Below are 20,832 nucleotides of genomic sequence, written 5' to 3'. Positions count from 1 at the left end.
TAGTGCTTTAAATGTATGGTGTGCATGTGGCCTAAGATGCCCTCCAGACATTTTGGATTATAATTCCCATCAGCCCCACGCCACAAGATTGTTCTAACAAATGGGCAAATTTCCTTGCTGCTCCCTGTCACAGGCTTGCCTGTATATGCTCCAAGGCACTTGCTTGAGGCAGAGTCTCACACACAGGAAATCTTCCTAATGGTGCCATATGTAACATTATTTTCTGGTTCTTGTAAACCATCTCCTACGGGGTTTGGCAATCAGCATTAGTCAGACCCCTAGGCCTGCTGAGATTCTAGCTTGTCTGAGCCCAGACGTAATATGTCAAGTTCCTGACCTAAACTGTGTTGCCATGGCTTCATGTTGCGAAAGAAGAATCTAAGGCTTCGGTAAACTTCTGCCGAGGACCTTTCTAGGTCCATGTTTTTATCTTAGTGTGTGATGGTGCTTTGAGACATGTTGGTGGGTGGAATGTTCTTCTCAGAAGCATATCTTTGGCCCCTGGATCTAAAATAAGTCGTGCAACTCTCCTGTGTTCAGGTTGTTTGGATGGGAAGAGGTTGGGGAACTACTTCCTTATAGGTTCCCAGGAAATAACTATTGAAATGTCTCCTTGCTCTCAGGATCTATACTGAACTTGTTAAAGGGGTGCAAAAATAAAATAGTACATGTGCAGGCAGGCATTAGGCTTGTGAGGTCCACTTTTTGAAATAGTGGCACAAACGGGAGCTGCATGTAAATTAAAGACACAGGACACAGCCAGATGAAGAACATGGGAAGAATACCTCATACCAAGTCAGACTTTGCAGACCTACCAACTGTCCCATTTGAAGTGGGACATCCCGGATCACAGAAGCCAATCCCAGCTTTCCTTTCAATCAAGCACCAGAAACTCTATGCTGCGGCTGTATGCCGGTGCTACATAAAGACCTTCCCATCAGCTGCTCTTGCTTATCTGACCTGCCACTCAAGTTACCCCATGACCCAGAGGTGTATGTGTGTAAGCAGGATGGTTGGTAACAACTTTCATGGGATGGTAATTACGATGATTATTTTTACTTATATGCCAGACCGCTTTACATCAGCGCCTTGGCTTCTCTCCCCTCCATGAGAAATGGTGCCAAAGGGCATAAATGAGGAGAGGCTGCACCAGCCCATCACAATTAAAATCAGTGCCTTCTAGGATGGCAATTACTGAGCATGCATAATATGCAAGGAGATTGGAGACACTCTGGACTTGGGCTGGGGGAGAGAGAGAGATCTCTGTTGCTCCTTCATCTTCCCAGAGTCCTCAAAGATCCCCACAAGGAACTGTGCATGGCTCCACTTACGTTCCATCACATACGCACACACTAATTCGCATACGCGGAGCAGCGGATGGGGCTGGAAAGCTGGAAAGAGCGAGAAGGCGACGGAATGAGTCACCCATCAAGACTAATAGCCTACGGGTTGCTAAAATAAAACTGATGAGAGCTGTCCCTGTGGTGCAATAGAATTGGCAGCTGCTGGCACCTGTATTACTGACTCATTACAAGGGCTCTGGGAGCACTGTGGTGGAATGGACCAGGAGAGGAGAGGGGCTGGATGTGATCCCTGGTTACAGGATGCATTTGAGAACATCTCCCCCCAAGCACTCAGCATGTGAGGTTTTTTTTCCAGGAGTCCCACTTGCTTTTTTGCCCATCTGCTACCCCCTGATATTTTTTACCCATTGATAACAAGGTTCAGAGCAACAGAAATGACCGAGGAGAACCACACACACACTGGGAGAGAAGAGCTGTAGATGAAAAGCAGCTTCTAGCTCTCGATAATTCTGTGCAAGGGATCTCTACCACACATTTTATTTTGGAGATTAACAGGAGCAATGGGCTTAAAGCCAGTTCTCTGGCATTACTAGCTGTGAATCAGCTGTAGCCAAAAAAATTAAAAATAAATGCATTCAATAAGATGGTGCTGTGGTTGCTGTGAACTCAACAACCCCGTAAGAGAATGCCTGTAATGCAGGAGTGGGGGACATGCTTTGCCTGCAAATGACCCCACCAGTTTAAGTTCAGGTATTTCCAGGTAGGGTTGGGGAAACCACATTGCTTGAAGCCTTGGGGAATGGCTGCCAGCCAATATGGTTCATTTACTTATTTGGAGTATTTATGCCCCCACCTTAACCAAAATTTTCAAAGCGGCTTACAATATATGTAAAATACAATTTTGTAAAAAGCACAAGACAGTACTGAGATGGATGGACCAGCAGTCTGGCTCAGGAGAAAGCAGTTCCTGATATTGAAAAGAACCGCATATTACCTAATCTTTATTTCTGAAAAATAATAAAATAGTGCACCATGAAACTTTGGTTTCCTAGGTGCTCACAATGTAAATTAGCAGCAACAGAAATGCATCTCAAAAATAGAAAGTGAAGTGAAAATAGCAGCAGCAAATCCAATTTTTAAAAGCAGCAAAAACAAAAATGAATTCCTATGATCGTTGTTTATATGTTCTCCCCCAACAACAAACTTCTCTGTGTACTATAACATAGTAATATGACATACACCTGGGTGTGAGAATGGACAGTGAGAGGACATGCCATTACAGGAGGCACCACAACCCAAAAGGCCCTGTCCCTCCTTCCTACACACCTAACTTCAGAAAACAGGAGCTTCCTTAGCAGGGCTTCATGTGAAGGTCTTAATAATTGGATCAGTGGTCCTTCAGGTCCCTGGCCACCAATGTTATAAGGCTTTAGAGGTCTCCCCAGCACTTTAAATTTTGACCAGAAACAAAGTAGTAACATTGAGTGAAGCTCTTCCAATAACGATAATGAATATTGTCTACCAACAGTCCTGTTACAGTGACTTGGCAATTTACATTTGTTAAGCAGATTAGAGGCTAATAGCCCAGGATGCTTTCCTTAGAAGGAGCTTATCATTAGGAAGAAGTTGGAAATCTTTCAATGGGAGAGGCCACCAGAACCTGGAAACTGACCTGCAGTTTTGAACTGTGACTTGGCTGAAAAATTGCATTGAAAACATTGCTAATATTAAGAATTCGCCCTCCATTTTAGCAGTGGTTTCGATGCAAACTGCTTGGTGCTATTGAAGCAAGGTTCACTCCGCCAGCCCATCAGCTGATGAGGGGGCAGAGTGTGCTTTGTTCCAGCAGATGAATGATTGGGAGCTGGCTTTAAAATCCAAATTGTTCCTTTGCAGCCACATCAGTACCTGCCCTACACCATATGTCACATGATGACAGGTATGGGGAAAGAGGGTGTGGTTTAAGGGAAATGACCTGGTGGCCCAAATTGAGCCTGTAGACTGGAGACTTCCCACCCCTGCTTTTTACAAATTTGTAGGCTGGCCACAATGGGAAAACTGGTTGTCATCCTCAAAAAAATAAAATAAAAGGCTATTGTAGAAGGTAAAAAGTTTCACAAAGGGAAAACCAAAACAATCAAGGGGATGGAGCAACTCCTTCCAAGGAAAAGTTACACAAGGTGCTTTTTAGTTTAGACAAAAGGCAAGACGGGAGTGATCCATCCCATCCATCCATCCATCCATCCATCCATTTATTCAATGTACCTCTCTTCATCCACAGATCTCAGTCAGGGCAGTTCACAACATGATGATACAATCAAAGCATATACATTTATGCATAGAACGGAGAAAATGCATAATTTTTAAGCCCCAAGGTTCTCCAGTGAAGTTGAATATTAGGAGTTATGGGACAGACAAGAAGAATTACTTCTTCACACATAATTAAACTACGAAACTTCCTCTCGCAAGAAGTGGTGATGGCCTCCAACCTGGATGGCTTTAAAATGTGATTAGACAAATTAATGGAGGATAAAGCTATCAATGGGTGCTGTTAGTCGTGAATCATGATAGCCATTCTCTCCTGTATCAGAGGCAATAGGCCTCCAAATACCAGCTGCTTGGGAGCAACAGTGGTAGAATATTATTGCTCATGGATTCTGCTTATGGGCTTTCCACAGGCCTCTGGCTGGTCACTATGAGAGCAGTATGCTGTACCAGATAGTTATAGACTGTTTATTTATATGCTACATTTTCCACAGATACAGTTGTGCTCAAAGCACAATAGTGCAATAACCACGGCACGGAATAAAAATTGCAATCCCTAATAATCCAGCAGTTCACTGGTGTGGATGCAAGTCAAAACTGCGAGCAAAATGCTTACCGGTAAGTCAATTAGCAATATCCAAAGGAGCCCCAAAGCTGATGACGTTAGCAAAGGGATCAGCAGTGTTGTGCCAACAGGTGGACATGCACCCGCAGAGACCTTCCCTGGCAGCCATAGGATCCTTTCCCCAGCCCCTCCCCCAGCTAAAAGGAGTCTTGAAAGAAGCATTTCATTTCATTTATATCAAGGACTTGATTCGAGAATAGGCTTCTAAGCGGTTTACAAAATATAAAGGACCTGTTACACACAGGGGCAGAGGAAGGGGGTGCGGTGGGTGCAGGCCACCCTGGGTGTCACCACTGAGGGGGGGTGACAAAATGCCGGGCGGCACTCTGGTAAGGACTTGCTGAAACAACTATTGAACTAGAATACAAAAAAGGGAGGTGTGAGGAGGTCAGGGAAACAAGCAAATGAAAGACAAGACATAGAAAGACTGATTTGTTTTTAATTGTCTTTATTTTTCTGTATTTTGTATTTTTGTCTCTTTTTTTCTTCTCTTTTCATTTTTGTAACTTCTTTGAAACTTTAATAAATATTATTTTTTTTAAAAAATGCCGGGCGGCACTCACTGGGAGAGATGTGGTGGCTTGGGCGTGCTGCCCAAATGGTCCACCTGCTGCCTCCCCCCCCCCCCCCCCCAGCTGTAGGGCGGCTGAGTGAGAGGAGGCAGGCAGACTCTGAAAGCCCCATGTTGCACCCTGCCCCTATAGGCAGCTTGTCCCGCCCCTGGGCATGCCGCCCCAGGTGCCCGAGCGGCTTCCTCCACCGCTGGTTGCACAAACATTAAAATGTAACTATCCGTAATTAATATGCACAACAAAGCCATCCCATCAGAACATCAAACTATGAGCATCCATAATTAAGAGACACAATGAGACAATCTCATTGAAACATTAAAATATAAACATCCAGAATTAAAATATGCAATATAGCAATCCCACACAGCAATTGCACAATAGGTTGTGGTGTGTGCTTGCTTGCCATGTGTGTGTGTGTGTCTGTGTGTGTGTGTGTGCAAGTTTCTCCAGTTTGTAGAGGAGTTTGCAGGTCTCAAAAGGTTGAGCCCCCCTGCATTAGCACCTGCTAGATCAGGGCCATTGGCCCATTTAGTCTAGCATCCTGTTGCCAAACTGGCCCACCAGTGGGAAATCCTCACGCAGGACCCGAACACAACAGCAGTCTCCCCTCCTGCAGTCTCCAGCAAGTGGCATTGAGAAGCATTATTGCCTCTGACTGGAGGCAGAATGATGGCTAGTAGCCATTGATAGGCTTATCTTCCCCAAATTGTCTATTTCTCTTTTAAAGCCATCCAAGTTAGTGGTCATCACTGCCATTTGTGGGAGCGAGTTCCATTGTTTAACTAGGTGCTGCATGAAGAAGTGCTTTTATCTGTTCTGACTCTTATCTGAGAGCCAGTGTGGTGTAGTGGTTAAGAGTGGTGGACTCATAATCTGGTGAACCGGGTTCGATTCCCCACTCCTCCACATGCAACTGCTGGGTGACCTTGGGCTAGTCACACTTCTCTGAAGTCTCTCAGCCCCACTCACCTCACAGAGTGTTTGTTGTGGGGGAGGAAGGGAAAGGAGATTGTTAGCCACTTTGAGACTCCTTAAGGGGAGTGAAAGGTGGGATATCAAGTCCAAACTCTTTCCAACATTCTGTTTCATTGGATCTCCATGACCTCTCCCCACTTTCTCCATGCCATGCTTGCCTTTTCTCTAAAAAAAACCTTTGCTCACAGGGAAGTCTCGCCTCCCTGTCTCCCCAAATTTCTCTCCCTTTCTTGTCCCATTTGCAATATCTGAACAACCTGGTTGCCGTTTTTAAGTCCCAGTCTGCAAACTAGCCTGGAGAAGAGGAGGTTAAGGGGTGATATGATAGCCATGTTCAAATATATAAAAGGATGTCACATAGAGGAGGGAGAAAGGTTGTTTTCTGCTGCTCCAGAGAAGTGGACACGGAGCAATGGATCCAAACTACAAGAAAGAAGATTCCACCTAAACATTAGGAAGAACTTCCTGACAGTAAGAGCTGTTCGACAGTGGAATTTGCTGCCAAGGAGTGTGGTGGAGTCTCCTTCTTTGGAGGTCTTTAAGCAGAGGCTTGACAACCATATGTCAGGAGTGCTCTGATGGTGTTTCCTGCTTGGCAGGGGGTTGGACTCGATGGCCCTTGTGGTCTCTTCCAACTCTATGATTCTATGATTCTATGATTCTATGAAACACCCCAAATCTCCAGCAATCTCTCATCCTTTGCACCCAGCTTTCGCTGCCAAGCCCAACAGGTGCTGCATCCAGAAGCTGGCAAAATTTACAGCTGCATTCTGAACTAATGGCAGTTTAGGGACAGTCATCAAAGACAGCGCTGTGTGCTACCTACAGCAGCTCTTGACCCATTACATTTCATTCCTGTGATTTTCCATCTCTCAGTGGGGAAAGGAATGGCATAATCCTCTCCAACTTGTTAAGAATGCGAGACATTGTTAGTTTTACCCAACTAACAAAGTGCTATTGCAAAATTATTGAGATGTGATGGCAATGGAGGCCAGACAAGAAGAAAGAAGCAGAAAACGTACTATTCATGTGGAACTGCACCCCCAGCCAGGCATCTGAACTTGGCCCTCAAAATTCCACTTAGAAGGGTGAGAAGAGGCAGCTTAATAGGCTCCTAGCGGCTAAGTGATGGGGGAATGTGTCTCATAATTGCACTCAGCAAGCTCACTTGAGCGAAAGAAGCAGAGAAGGGATCAGGAGGACTCCTTCAGAGTGCGGAAGAGGAAAAGGACAGGAGAGGGGGTAGAAAAAATGTGAGAACAAGAGAAAGATATATAAAATTGTGCAGAAGTTTCTGAAGCACAATGTTGGAAGATTCAGGACCGACAAGAGAAAGTGCTTCTTCACATCACTATGAAATAAGTTAAACTATGAGAGAGGTGGTGGCAGCCACCAATGGCTCTTTGTCTGGAATGGGTCGCCTATGAATGGTGTGGATGCAGGATTTTAACACAACACAAGTTCACCAGTGGAATTCGCTGCCAGAAGATGTTTTGAGGACTGTTCCACTGGCTTTCAAGGCAGATTAGGTAGATTTGTGGAACAGATTTAACAATTGCTGTTAGCCACACCAAAGCAACATTGATGTTGAGCAACAGTTGACGAGATGAAGAAACTAAGATTTGGGATGCCCATCACCTCCATGCTGTTCTTGTGAATTTCCAGAGGCATCTGGCTGGTCTATGCTACAGAATGCTGGACAAGATGGAACTTGGTCTGATCAAGCAAGGCAATACAAGTACAGTGGTACCTCTGGTTAAGAACTTAATTCATTCCCGAGGTCCGTTCTTAACCTGAAACTGTTCTTAACCTGAAGCACCACTTTAGCTAATGGGTCCTCCTGCTGCTGCCGCTGCGCCGCTGGAGCACGATTTCTGTTCTCAATCTGAAGCAAAGTTCTTCAACCGAGGTACTATTTCTGGGTTAGCGGAGTCTGTAACCTGAAGTGTATGTAACCTGAAGCGTATGTAACCCGAGGTACCACTGTATATCCTTACGGAATAAAAAGGTCTGGGGAGCATCTCAAAAATAAAATGTATATTAATTCTAGCCATATATTTTTAATTTTTAAAATCTTATTATGAAGATCGACATAGCATCTGTTTTGCATGCAGAAGGTCCCTGGCATCTTGAGGTAAGACTGGGGGAGAACTTTTCCTGAAGCGGCCACTGCTAGCCAGTGTAGACATGACCAAGCTTGATGGCTCAGTGTAAGGCAGATTCCTCTGGGCAGTTAGCTCAGCTGGTTAAAGTGTGGTGCTGATAATGCCATGGTCATGGGTTTGAACCCCATATGGGCCCGCTGCATATACCTGCACAGCAGGGAGTTGGACTGGATGATCCTCAGGGTCCCTTCTGACTCTACAATTCTATGATTCTATGAACACTTCTGTTCAAGCAAGTAACAAGTTTCTAAGGTGAAAATTCCAGTCACAGATGCCAAAAAATGCAAAGGGTTCAAATTTAAGTGCCCCTTGAAGAAATGGCCCGGGGCTCAGCCATTCATAAACAGGTTACATAACACCAAATTGTTAAAAGCCAAGCCACACTTCTGAATTAACAAGCATGGGAAGATGGTTTATGAAGGCAGCGATGTCGGAGCAGGTGAACATCTCTACCAGCCAAAAAAAAGTCTGCAAAACTTCAAAGAAGCCAGAGAGAGGGAGAATGATGGGATGTGTATGAAATCCTGCATTTCCATGAATGCTCAGCTCTGCCTCTCTTTCGACTACACTCCAGGAGCCTGCGAGATCTTTTCTCCCCACATCTCTCTCTCTCTCTTTCCCCTCTTTCATTCCTGCGCTTACTCTCCTCTGTCACCATCTGTCACAACTGCGTTCTCACACCCCCTCATTTCCCCCTTTTTTCCCTCCCCTCTCATTTTCTCCCTCCCTCCCTCCCTCCTTCTCTCTCTCTCTCTCTCTCTCTCTCTCTCTCTCTCTCTCTCTCTTTCTCTCCTTATGCTCTTTCTCTCCATCATAATCACTATGTCACTCCCCCTCATTCCTTCCTCATTCTCTCTCTCTCTCAATCTCTCTCTCTCAACCATTCATTCTCTCTCTTCCTCTCTCATCCTCGCCCCACACCTCCTCCCCTGTCGCTCCCCTCGGAACCTCTTCCGATTGGCTGGTGGCACCGTTCCCGAGAGTAATTGACACACCGCTTGATCTACCTAACCCTGCGAGAGACAACAAGCGCCCCCCCCCCACTTCAGCAGAAGGAGAGCTGGCGGGGCGGGGGGACCGTCCGGCTGAGCTCCACTCAGCAAACGCTGCAAGACTGCCTGCCTTCTTACCTGCAGCAGCCCTGGAGAGACCAGGTGCAAAAGTATCAGCAGCAGCGGCAGGGAAGCATATGTAGGAGCGCAGGGGCCTGAGCAGGGATGCCACCTCTACACCAGAAGCAGAAGGAAAGGGAGATAATCAGGTATCTCAAAGGAAGTGGGGGAGGGGAGAGATGTTAAAAAGCATTACGGATTCTGGATTTATATACCAACTTGGGAATTGAAATGTTTTTTGTCTTTTCCCCTCCCCAAGAGGAATTAACAAGAATACTAAACATCGTCCTGGAGAGTGAAGGCAGATATCCATTCTTTTGATACGTGAGTATTGGGCAAACTTGCCTCCTGCTTCTGCTTATATTCCCGCAAATTCTGTTGCATGCAAAAGTTTTCTTTAGACACCTGTATCATTGAAGCTCCCTGCTGTGTTGCACCCCTCCCCCTCCCCCAGATCTCCAGGGGATATGCAGGTTTAAAAAAATATTTGTCTGTAGGAAGGGAAAACAAGTGACAGGGTCTAACAGGCTGGACGGCAGAGCTGCTTATCTTCAGATTCACTGGCTTGTGTTCTCCTGCTGGGTCTGTCCAGGGCACCCACCTGTTGTCTTCCATTTCACACTTTGGTTGCCGTTTGCAATCTGCAACTGTTTCCTCCAGAACAAACTTTTGTGGAGTTGTTGCAGAGTAATTGGGATGAAGATTGCAGTCTTGGGTTGTAAATCTTTTGGAGCAGAAAGAGACAAGCTGTACTCAGTGGCATGACATGGGTTTGCTTGGGATTGGGGCTCCTTGACACTCCTGTAAATATTAAGAGGGAAATGTGCAACAAGTAGTACACACACACACAATCACACACACATGGAATTCTGGATATGGTAATGATAGCATGCAGATTTGAACTATGGGTCATTTTAGATGGGGTTCTCATAAGTAAAGTTTCTACATCTGCAGGCACAGAGACTCTTTTTGAAATCTTTGGTTCTGTTTTTGCCATGTTGGTTTTTAAAAATAACCCAAACTGATTACTAGGCAGGTAGAAGTCTTTGTGATCCCCTCTCCCATCCTCGGTGCAAGACAATTTTCCATATAAGTAAAAGTCAACAATTCTCCATATAAGTAAAAGTCAACACGGTCTCCTTTCAGGAGAGATGGCATTCTTACTTGCAGGATCCTGTCCTGTCCTCTTTGTTGCTAGATTGACAAAATGATAAAGAGAGCTTTCATTTCTGAAAGGCTGATTGACATGTTGAACCGATGCACAAAATGGAGCCCAATAACTGAACATGTGGGGAATTTATGAATGTGCATATCTGAAGCAACTATTGCCAAAACAAGACTGGGGTTCTTTTGGATTAGACACTGCACATATGTAATTTACTGTCCCGAAGACCTTACAGAATAAAGGTGAGTCTGGACTAGTGAGTTAACACACATATCTCATCGCCATCATTTTGGAATTTTCATCGGCTGACTTTTTTTGCACAATAAAATGCACAGTCATTACTAATTCCTGAATTGGGATCCAAATGTCTTTCCTTGAGGCTGTGCTTCTGTTTGTAGGATCTTGCCTTTTCCTAGCACCCAAACAATAGTATTTTTTCTGAGGGGGTAACTTCAACTCCCTCCCCCAGTTTAGTCCAATCCAGTTGGGGGGGCTGTCTAGAGTAATGGCTGTGTGAGGATCACCCACCAGTATTGGAGCATTGCCATGCCACCAAGGAGTGGAGAGACCCAGCCCTCATCTTCCTCATCTTCTCACCACCTTGTTAGCTTGCAATTCCTAAACACAGATGCATTTGTGGGTTTATTTGTTTATTTAAGTGCCATATTGCTGGACCACTCGTCCAAGGTTGGCTTCACACTTCCACATCATGTCAGGGACACTTATCTGAAACACTTAAAAACAAGTTATTCACACTGTGTTGAACCAAAGTTGGGACTCAAGCTGTGAGCAAATGGCCTTTGGAAATTCTGCACCAAATTTGTGGTAAGAGAAATTTCACAAAATTTCTCCATATGGGAGGCTGGGGGAGATAAATTATCCAACAGTTCCCCAGGGATGGGGCAGTAGAACAGCTTTGTTCTCCCCTGCCCCCTCCTTGGTTTCCCTCCCCACCTCCCCACCTGGCCACCATTTTGCATCTTCCTCAGTGCCCCAGACCTAGCATCATTCCAGGCTGCTGTGCCAGATTGCGGGGATGGCAGCTCCCACAAAAAGGCTAAACTAAAACTAAAATTTCTGAATGGTGGCAAATACTCTGGAAAAAATTCTGCAAAGTGGCCCTTTGGGGTTAAAAGAGAGGAAATATCAGAAATTTATCGAAAGAAATGTATTTGGCGAACCTTTCGTTCACCTCTAGCTGGCGAATTCGTTTAGCCTTGTTTCTTTGTTTTTGTATTCCTTTTTTAAAAAAAAATGGTTAAAAGACCATGAAATATCAGGGTGAGCTTTCCGTCCACATTATTCTTCACCTACTTCCTTGCTTTAGCTTTCCACACAGCACCCCCCTTTCCCAGCTAGACTTCCAGGGCTCTTTCTGGAACTCCTGAAAGTCTCTTTAGGCATGTGCTCCTAGATCTGCATGTTCCAGCCTAAGATCCACCCCTGGAAATCTGGTTTCATTATCTGCATTTAAGGGTCATCCCCACTTCTGCGACTGTGGGACTGCTCTCATAGCTAGAAAGGTCTCCTTTCTCATGTTTCACCAGTAGCTACCTCCAGTTCAGCTGGTATAGAGAAGGGCAAGTAATTTCCCTCCTTCAATTCAGTGTATGAAGAGCCCTGCTAGATCAGAACAATCTCCTGTCCAATCATTCTCACAGTGGCCAGCCACATATTTCCTGGGAAAAGCCACAAGCAGACCTGAGTGCAGTAGCATTTTCCTGCTCGTGGCCCCCAGCAACTGAAATTCACATGCAGGCTCTCTCTAATACTGGAGGTGGTATATATTCATCCTGGCTAGTAGCCATTGATAGCATTACAGTGGTACCTCAGGTTACAAATGCTTCAGGTTACAGACTCCGCTCACCCAGAAATAGTGCTTCAGGTTAAGAACTTTGCTTCAGGATGAGAACAGAAATCGTGCTCCGGGGGCACGGCGGCAGCAGGAGGCCCCATTAGCTAAGGTGGTGCTTCAGGTTAAGAACAGTTTCAGGTTAAGTACGGCCCTCCGGAACAAATTAAGTACTTAACCTGAGGTACCACTGTATCACTAGTGCTCCCCCTTGCAGTAAGTGCCACACTTTTTAACAACAAAAAAGAGAGGTGCCGGTACCGCGTACCCTTTTAGCACCCCCTCAAAAAAAGCACTGATTATTGCCCACTAATTTGACTTTTCAATCTTTAAAACTGCCCATGTTGGCAGCCATCACTACATCTTAAAGTAACAAGTACTATAGTGGATGTCAGGAACCAGAGACATGTGAGACATGCCTAGGGGTCAGCGATAAAAAACACAGTGTCAGTACAGTTAACTCTTTATTCCAAGAAACTCAAACAGCTCAGACCTAGTGATAATAATAATAGTAGTAGTAGTAATAATAATAATAATAATAATAATAATAATAATAATAATAATATTTATACCCTGCCCATCTGGTTGGGTTTCCCCAGCCACTCTGGGCGGCTCCCAAAAGAATATTAAAAACACAATAAAACATCAAACATTAAAAACTTCCCTAAACAGGGCTACCTTCAGATGTCTTCTAAAAGTCAGATAGGTATTTATTTCCTTAACCTCTGATCAGAGGGAGTGCCACAGGGCGGGCACCACTATCAAGAAGCCCCCCTGCCTGGTTCCCTGTAACCTCACTTCTCTCAGTGAGGGAACTGCCAGAAGACCCTCAGCGGTGGACCTCAGTGTCCGGGCTGAACAATGGGGGTGGAGACGCTTCTTCAGGTATACTGGGCCAAGGCCGTTTAGGGCTTTAAAAGTCAGCACCAACACTTTGAATTGTGCTCGGAAATGTACTGAGAGCCAATGAAGGTCTTTCAGGATTGATGTTATATGGTCTCAGAGGCCATTCTTCCCAGTAGGGTGTGCCACAGTTATAGGGACTGAAGGTCCTCATCTTTCCACCCAAAATATTTTATTCAAATTGGCACCCTTGCGAAGACCACTTTGCCCCTGGCCCTGCCCACCACTGAAATGTAGCCCACCCCGAACGGAATGGAAAAAGAGCCGGCCTGGAAAAAAACTTTTCCCCAATTCCTGGTCTGTGTTAAAGCAGCTCCCTCGCTTTCCATTCCAAACTTGCCCAATTTTCATTCCCATTATAACTCACAAAAGAATGCCATTCTGGAGCTTTATATGCAGATCTGGCATCAAATGAAGGCAAAGGGAAACCTTGTGAAGATGTAAAGGGGTAACCAGGACCACAAGGCATCTTGTTTTGCCCAAGCTAATTCTCACCTCTTCAGTGAAGCTCTCTGCCCTCCCCAGGCCGTCTCATGGCAACAGGTTTGGCTTCCCATCCTCTGGCACTACCCATGCCTGCAAGAATAATATGTATTTGGTTGGGTGAAAACAGCAGAAAGAAAATAATCATAAGGATAACAAGGGGAATTAGAAGCAGAAAAGAGCTCATTAGTCCTCCCTCTCATTAAACAATGAGTTCTGGGCTTTGTCTAACATAGTATCAAGAGACTGATGACGGGACTTCATTGGAAAATTAGTGATTTCACTGTGTATTGCAATCATTTATTCAAATGACCTGGGAGGTGTAATCAGGCATCTGGGGAAAGTGGCAGAGCTCTTAATGGAGGGTGAAACTGACACAGGAGTACTTGGGAGCCCTGTGGCAAATTCAGATAATAATAAGGGGTTTTGAATGCCCAAAGTTTGAATAATGAAGGGTCTCATAAAGGGTCTCTAGTACAGGGAAGTATTATATTTCTGGATTCTCGGCTTTACTTGATTCAATTTATTCTCTCAAAACACTTCATCTCCTGGATCTGCAGCACTTCCATCCATGTAATATAATTGTAGAAATTCAGGCAGAAGGCCTGGTGGTTTGTTTCAATGGAGCACTGGATGCAGAAATGTCATCAAGGACATAAGGATGATATGTCAACACATTTAGAGGAGGGATTGGCGCTTATTAACAGGATGTTTGAGGAAGGTTCCCAGTTTCCAGGACTGGCTCTACCATTAGGCAGAATGGGAAAGCAGCTGGTTTTGAGTGACATGAAATCATAGCAAATGGTTAGTTGATTTATTATTGTAGTACTTTTGCAGCAAAGAGATGGTAGAGGCACTTGTGGAATTTTCTGTCTTAGGTACCCAAATATCTTGACCAGCTTTGGGTAATATACATCTTGACTTTGGAGGCAGCAAAACGTATTGGGTTGCCTCTACCCATTGTTGAATCCTGGAAGCCAAGACTTAAGTTGGAGCAACTACTCTTTGGGGAGAAAACCCCAGCAGAAATTTAACATTGCAATACAAGCATCTTCAGGATTTTCTGTAAGCATATGAGTGCCATTTTTCATGCAAAAGCCTGATAGGTCAATCAGCTGTCCTTCCCCTTTTCCTGTCACGGAGACAAAGATTTCCCAAGGGTTCAGAAAGAAAGCAAGAAACATGGTTGATGCTCCTCTACATAGGAACAACCATCGCATTTCTAAAGTTGACAAAAGTTTTAAATGAGGCCTGAGGACAACTGCATAGTGGACAACTATAGTCTACCTATAGATGTTCATTGGATGATTACAGTGCAACAGAGAACTTAGCTTAACAGGGGCCTTTATTGTATGATATAGTGAGCATAATGATTAATCCAGCCATGTGCCAGGGTGTCATAGTAACAGGCTAAAAGGTGCAGGTTAAATGACCTAGCAATAGATTGTTCAGTGAGAATACAGTAACAGCAAATGCATGTCCAGCTGAAAGGGCTTCCTCCATTCAGAGACCAGTTCTTCAAGATCTCCTCCTTAAGGTATTTGCAGCTTTGGATTTGGGTTCACATTTTCAGTAAGAAGCTTTGACAAGTCAAGTATGGAGTTCTTTCCCCAGAGCAGTTCATATCACTCCTTCATTATACGTCTTCAGTCGCCAGGTGAAAATGTTCCTCTTGACCCAGACCTTGGGCTGATTAATATTCTACAGCCTTTTAGATATGTTTTGGGACAGGGGGGTTATTTTTTTCATTATGTTTTTGTTCTATTTATTTGTGCTTTTATCCTGTATTTGTTTCTTGTGGACTACCCTGAGATCTCTGGGTGAAGGGCGGTGTATAAATTTAATTGAATAATAATAATAATAAGTATTTTTAAAATTTACTGAAGCAAAATATGCATTTGAGTCTGAGCCATTTGTAGAATGCACCATTTTATATATAATATGGGTGTCAGTAACTTAATCTGACCAATTCATCAGTTTTTAGATCTCTCCCATTTTCTATAACGTTCCAATAGCCCAATCATTCCTAAGAACCAACTACACAGTGAGGATGGAGATGGTCTCACTTTTCTGAGCAGCCTTATGGACACTGCATGCTTCCATTTCCTTTCCCGTCCTTGGAAATTTCCCTGCTAGTTTTAGTTCTTGGCCATGCCATGACTGGAGAACTGGGGGCACAAGCTAGCAGCCCCTGGGCCAAATCTCTTCCCTCCTGCCATTGTCACCCTTTGAGGCAAAACAGAAATGGCAACAAGTACTGGGGCACTGATATTTGGCAGCAAGCCACTTGAGGCCATAGTGCAACTGCTTAACACTAGTTTCCAGCTAAACTATTTGTTTTATTCATTTATTTCATAAAATTTATATGCTACAACAAAGATTGAAAACAGAAACACAACAGAAAACAAACCCTCAATGCTTCCCTCCCCCTTGGGTGATAGCTTAGGTTTGTTTGCACAAATCTTTTTTAAAGGATTTATGTTTGAAGGCAGAATTTTCTTTAAAATGTTATTTTTATTGGTTTAGGCGATATAAATCTAAACACTGAAAGACAAAGCTTTGGCATGCACTCAGATAGGAGGCATTTGAGTCTCTCGTAAGACACTTTAGGCATGATCGAGCCAAAGTTAAGTCTATGTAAGAAGCAGAAAACTGAAAGGTAGAGGTTTACAGTCTGCTGACCATCAAAATCAGTGGGGACTTCTTTGTGCACCTTTCTGTACAAGAGGAGCATGAGCCACTCAGCTGTAAAATTTGAAATCTCCATTAACTTCTGTACTCCTCTTCCTGCCCCAGCAAAATGAATGGAGCTTGTAAAGTGGACTCCCCCCCCCCCCGCCTCATTTCTCTCTCTGGTGCTACCTTTAGTTTGCTATAAGATGCATTATAAGCTCTCTCCACCCCACCCCCCTGTTCTTCCCAAATGCAGACCCCTTCCGACTGATCCAGTGGGATAATCACCTCACTCTTCTGCCATGGACAATTTCAACTTCACAACCACACTGGCTTCCTGGGAAGAGAATTCAACAGCCAGCTGGGCAGCACCTGTTTCTGGGAACTTATCCCAAGCTTCCAGGCTCGGCCTGGATGTCAGTGGTGTACTCATCCCTCTGGTTTACCTCATTGTCTGCGTGGTGGGACTAGCCGGAAACTCCCTGGTCATCTATGTGGTTTTGTGCCATTCTGTGAGCGAATCGGTGACCAACGTCTACATCTTCAACTTGGCGCTGGCCGATGAGCTCTTCATGTTCGGCCTGCCCTTCTTGGCTGCACAAAACGCCTTGTCTTATTGGCCTTTCGGTTCCTTCATGTGCCGGCTAGTGATGGCCGTGGATGCTATAAACCAGTTCACTAGTATTTTCTGCCTGACCGTGATGAGTGTGGACCGCTACCTGGCGGTAGTGCACCCAGTGAAATCGTCAAAATGGCGGACAGCACGTGTGGCCAAGGCAGTCAGCGCCACTGTTTGGGTGCTCTCTTCTGTGGTGGTGCTGCCTGTGGTCGTGTTTTCAGATGTCCCCCCGGGCATGAGCACATGCCACATCCAGTGGCCTGAGCCAGCTTCAGTCTGGAAAGCAGGTTTCATTGTCTACACAGCCACTCTTGGCTTCTTTGGGCCTCTGCTGGTCATCTGCCTATGTTACCTGCTTATTGTTGTCAAGGTTCGGTCGTCGGGCAGAAAGGTGAGAGCGCTGACGGCCAAGCGCAAGCGCTCCGAGCGGAGAGTCACACGCATGGTGGTTGCCGTTGTTGCAGTCTTTGTCCTCTGCTGGCTGCCTTTCTATGTGCTCAACATCATCAACGTCATCTGGACCTTGCCTGAGGAGCCATCTCTCTTTGGCATCTACTTCCTTGTCGTGGTCTTGCCCTATGCTAACAGCTGTGCCAACCCCATAATCTATGGCTTCCTCTCATACCGCTTCAAGCAGGGTTTCCGCAGGGCTCTCCTCAGACCCTCCCGCCGAGTGCAGAACCAAGAAATTGCAGCAGCAGCAACCACGGGTGGTAAGATGGAGGAAGAGGAAGAGGAAGATGACGAAATGGAGGCAGAAGCAAGTGAGGTCAGCAAGATTGCCCAAAACGGCAATGGCATGCAAGAGTGCGCCCCCATCAGTGGGGCAGGGGGGAGCAGTGAACAGAAGCCACTGCCAGAGGAGCCTGGGATCTCTGAGAAGCCTAGTGTCATGAACATTAGCTACTTATAGTGACTCTTCTTCTCTCTGAAACACCCAGGCAGTGACTCATTTGGAATAACAAAGGGAAGGATCATTCATAATGCAAGGGATTCCTAAAAAACAGAAAGCCTGAGAGGGATTTAGGCAGATAAATATCCGCTTTCAAACAGTAAAGCAAGGCCTAACAACCAGAGTGGCAGGTAGAGCAAAGGCTTCTGGGATTTGGTTTGGAAGTAGTGTATTTCCTTGGCTGACATGATTGGTCAGCTGAGTAAGGTCAAGAGTGTCTGTGTCCTCTCCAACATCTTACAGCTGAAAACAGGGATTCTCATGTTTATGATTCTCAGACCAAGGATTTCTGCCAAGAAGCAATCCCACCTCCATCCATGCATTATTGCACAACACTGAAGGTGTTCTGTGCTAATATAACCTGCATTAATAACTCGGCCCATCATAACAATTTACTTAAAATAGGACTTTAATCTCAGCCCAACTCTGATTGGACTTATTGGAGCAGGAGCAGCCAACCTGCTGCCCTACAGATGTGGCTGGATCCCAACTCCCATTAGCTCCAGCCAGCATGGACAATGATCAGGAATCATGGGAGTTGTAGTCCAGTGACCTCTGGAGGACACCACGTTAGCTATTCCGGCTTAGAGAATAGCTATGACTCAACCCCATTTGGTAATGTTTATTACTGTTCTGATTCAATGGACATGGGAAAGCGGAAAGAAAAGAAACTTATGCACATGGGAAATGGGAGAAAAAGGAATATCTGGGGAAGGGCCTTAGCATTTGATTTTCATACAGAAGGTCCCGGGTTCAGTTTGCAGCATCTTCCATGCAGGGCTGGGAATGCCCCATGCCTGAAACCCTGGGGAGCTGCTGGCAATCAGGGCAGGTACTGACTGAGATGGACCTCATGGTCTGACTCAGTATAAGACACCTTCCCATGTGCTCCCACTAACAAAATGATGGGAGCAGGTGGCACTGTGGTCTGAACCACTGAGCCTCTTGGGCCTGCTGATTGAAAGGTTGGTGGTTCGAATCTGCACAATGGGGTGAGCTCCCATTGCTCTGTCCCAGCTCCTGCCGACCTAGCAGTTTGAAAGCACACCAGTGCAAGTAGATAAATAGGTACCGCTGCGGCAGGAAGGTAAACGGCATTTCTGTGCGCTCTAGTTTCCATCACAATGTTCCATTGTGCCAGAAGTGGTTTAGTCATGCTGGCCACATGACCGGGGAAGCTGTCTGTGGACAAATGCCGGCTCCCTCGGCCTGAAAGCGAGATGAGTGCTGCAACCCCATAATAGCCTTTGACTGGACTTAGCCATCCAGGGGTCCTTTACTAACGGGCATTTTACTAACAAAATGGCTTAAAAGCCATTCCAGAATCTCTTTTTTAAAAAAGGATCTGTTATTACTAAGGAAACGTCCCAGAAAATAGGCAGTATACCTGAAAAACAAGGTCTGTTGGACAAAAATGTAGGACAAGACTTAAGTCTTTGGAGAGTCAGTACAATATAGTGGCCAAGAAGTGCAGTGTGAATGTATGCCTATTTACTGAGAAGTACACCCCACTATATTCGATGGAGCTTACTCCCAAGGGAGTATTCATAAGATTACAGCCTGAGTTATAGACCAGGAAGTCCCTGATTTAAATCTCATTTCCTCTCTGCTAGTATTGTCCCCACACCACCGACTGGAACACTGAGAACAGTCTCGGCACCCCATTCTGCCACTCGGGTATCCTAACCTACCTTCCAAGATTGTTGTAAGGTTTACTGACTGAAGGAACCAGAGGTGCCGACTTCTGAAGGAGAATGGCAGGGCTGATGTTGAATGTGGTGGCAGCACAGCTTCAATGGCTCCTCCTGCTTCCACCTCTGGCAGACGGCTGCTTGAACCCTCCTTCCCATCTCCCAGAGGAGGAGGAGAAAGAGCCAGCCTCTAAAGCTGTGCCCTGCTTGGCTCCGCCCTTGACCTCCTCCACTGCTTTTGAACATGGGGGGAGGCCCTGGCCCCCTCCCAAAAATATTGGGGTGAGGGCTCAGTCCCTATGGGATGGCGCCCCTGTAAGGAATGTATGTGAAGTGCAATGAATGCTCTGAAACGCTCTCTCTTTTTAAAAAAAGACTAGAATTGTGATTATTCTCGCTGCAGCTTTGCTCTGTAACATATGGAGAGGTTATTAAGCACAGCCTTCCGTTCAGTGGAAGGGGTCTTGTTTGTGATGTGCCCTTGTGGGTGAGCAGGGAAGGTGGCAGGAAAAAAGAGTTTGTTTTTATGAAATGCTGCCACTTATACCCACCCTTTCTGACAAGTAACCACTTCCTCAGGAAGCAAATACAATAAACTTTTTTCCCTCCAGAGGTATTGGCCTCCATTTGTCATTGCTGCCTTTTACGTTTACAAAACTATTGGAATTCTCCTAAATGTGTTGTCCCTAACTTTAGGATCTGGGGTGGTTTCTCGGTGGGAAAGGGCGCAGAGGAGAAATGTTTGGGGAATATTCACAACATAGCCATGATCGCTGCATAATGCTCCATTGCCAGAGGATCTCTCCATTGCCTCTGTATACCAGTTCCTGGGAATCACAAGCAGGGAAATAACAATAACAATAACAATAATTTATTATTTATACCCCGCCCATCTGGCTGGGCTTCCCCAGCCACTCTGGGCGGCTTCCAAAAAAATATTAAAATACTGTAATACATCAAACATTAAAAGCTTCCCTAAGCAGGGCTGTCTTCAGATGTCTTCTAAAAGTCTGCTAGTTGTTGTTCTCTTTGACGTCTGGTGGGAGGGCATTCGACAGGAAGGGCGCCACTACCGAGAAGGCCCTCTGCCTGGTTCCCTGTAACTTGGCTTCTTACAGTGAGGGAACCGCCAGAAGGCCCTCAGTGCTGGACCTCAGTGTCCAGGTAGAACGATGGGGGTGGAGACACTCCTTCAGACACCTGGGTCCTTCTTACACCTGGGTCCTTCTCGCTGGCTTCCCCCTGAGGCATCTAGTTGACCATTGTGAAGATGGGGCTAGATGGGGCTTTGACCTGATGCAGCAGAGCTCTCCTGGTGTTCTGATGCTCACATTGCCATCTTCTCCCTCCCCAAGTAGCGGCCTTTGAAAGCTAAATGGCAGTCAGCAAAGAACCCCGAACAGATTAAGAGAGCTTTGTGAAGACAGGCACACTTCAACGCTTCCAAGACCTCACCATTTGTCATCAACATTCCTT

General features: G+C 45.5%; 1 protein-coding gene across 1 annotated transcript; it reads left to right on the top strand.

Annotated features, from left to right (window-relative positions):
- The first annotated feature begins 8,417 nt into the window (after nucleotides 1-8,417).
- Nucleotides 8,418-19,968, top strand: SSTR3 (somatostatin receptor 3). Its single transcript, XM_083701167.1, has 3 exons — nucleotides 8,418-9,167; nucleotides 9,278-9,342; nucleotides 16,351-19,968. The coding sequence occupies exon 3, from the start codon at nucleotides 16,397-16,399 to the stop codon at nucleotides 17,624-17,626; it is 1,230 nt and encodes a 409-aa protein (XP_083557293.1). The 5' UTR covers nucleotides 8,418-9,167; nucleotides 9,278-9,342; nucleotides 16,351-16,396; the 3' UTR covers nucleotides 17,627-19,968.
- The last annotated feature ends 864 nt before the right edge of the window (nucleotides 19,969-20,832 follow it).

The sequence above is a fragment of the Podarcis gaigeae genome, assembly GCF_964106915.1.
Source record: "Podarcis gaigeae genome assembly, chromosome: 10".
Taxonomy (NCBI): Eukaryota; Metazoa; Chordata; class Lepidosauria; order Squamata; family Lacertidae; genus Podarcis; species Podarcis gaigeae.
This window is presented reverse-complemented; position numbering and strand designations above follow the sequence as displayed.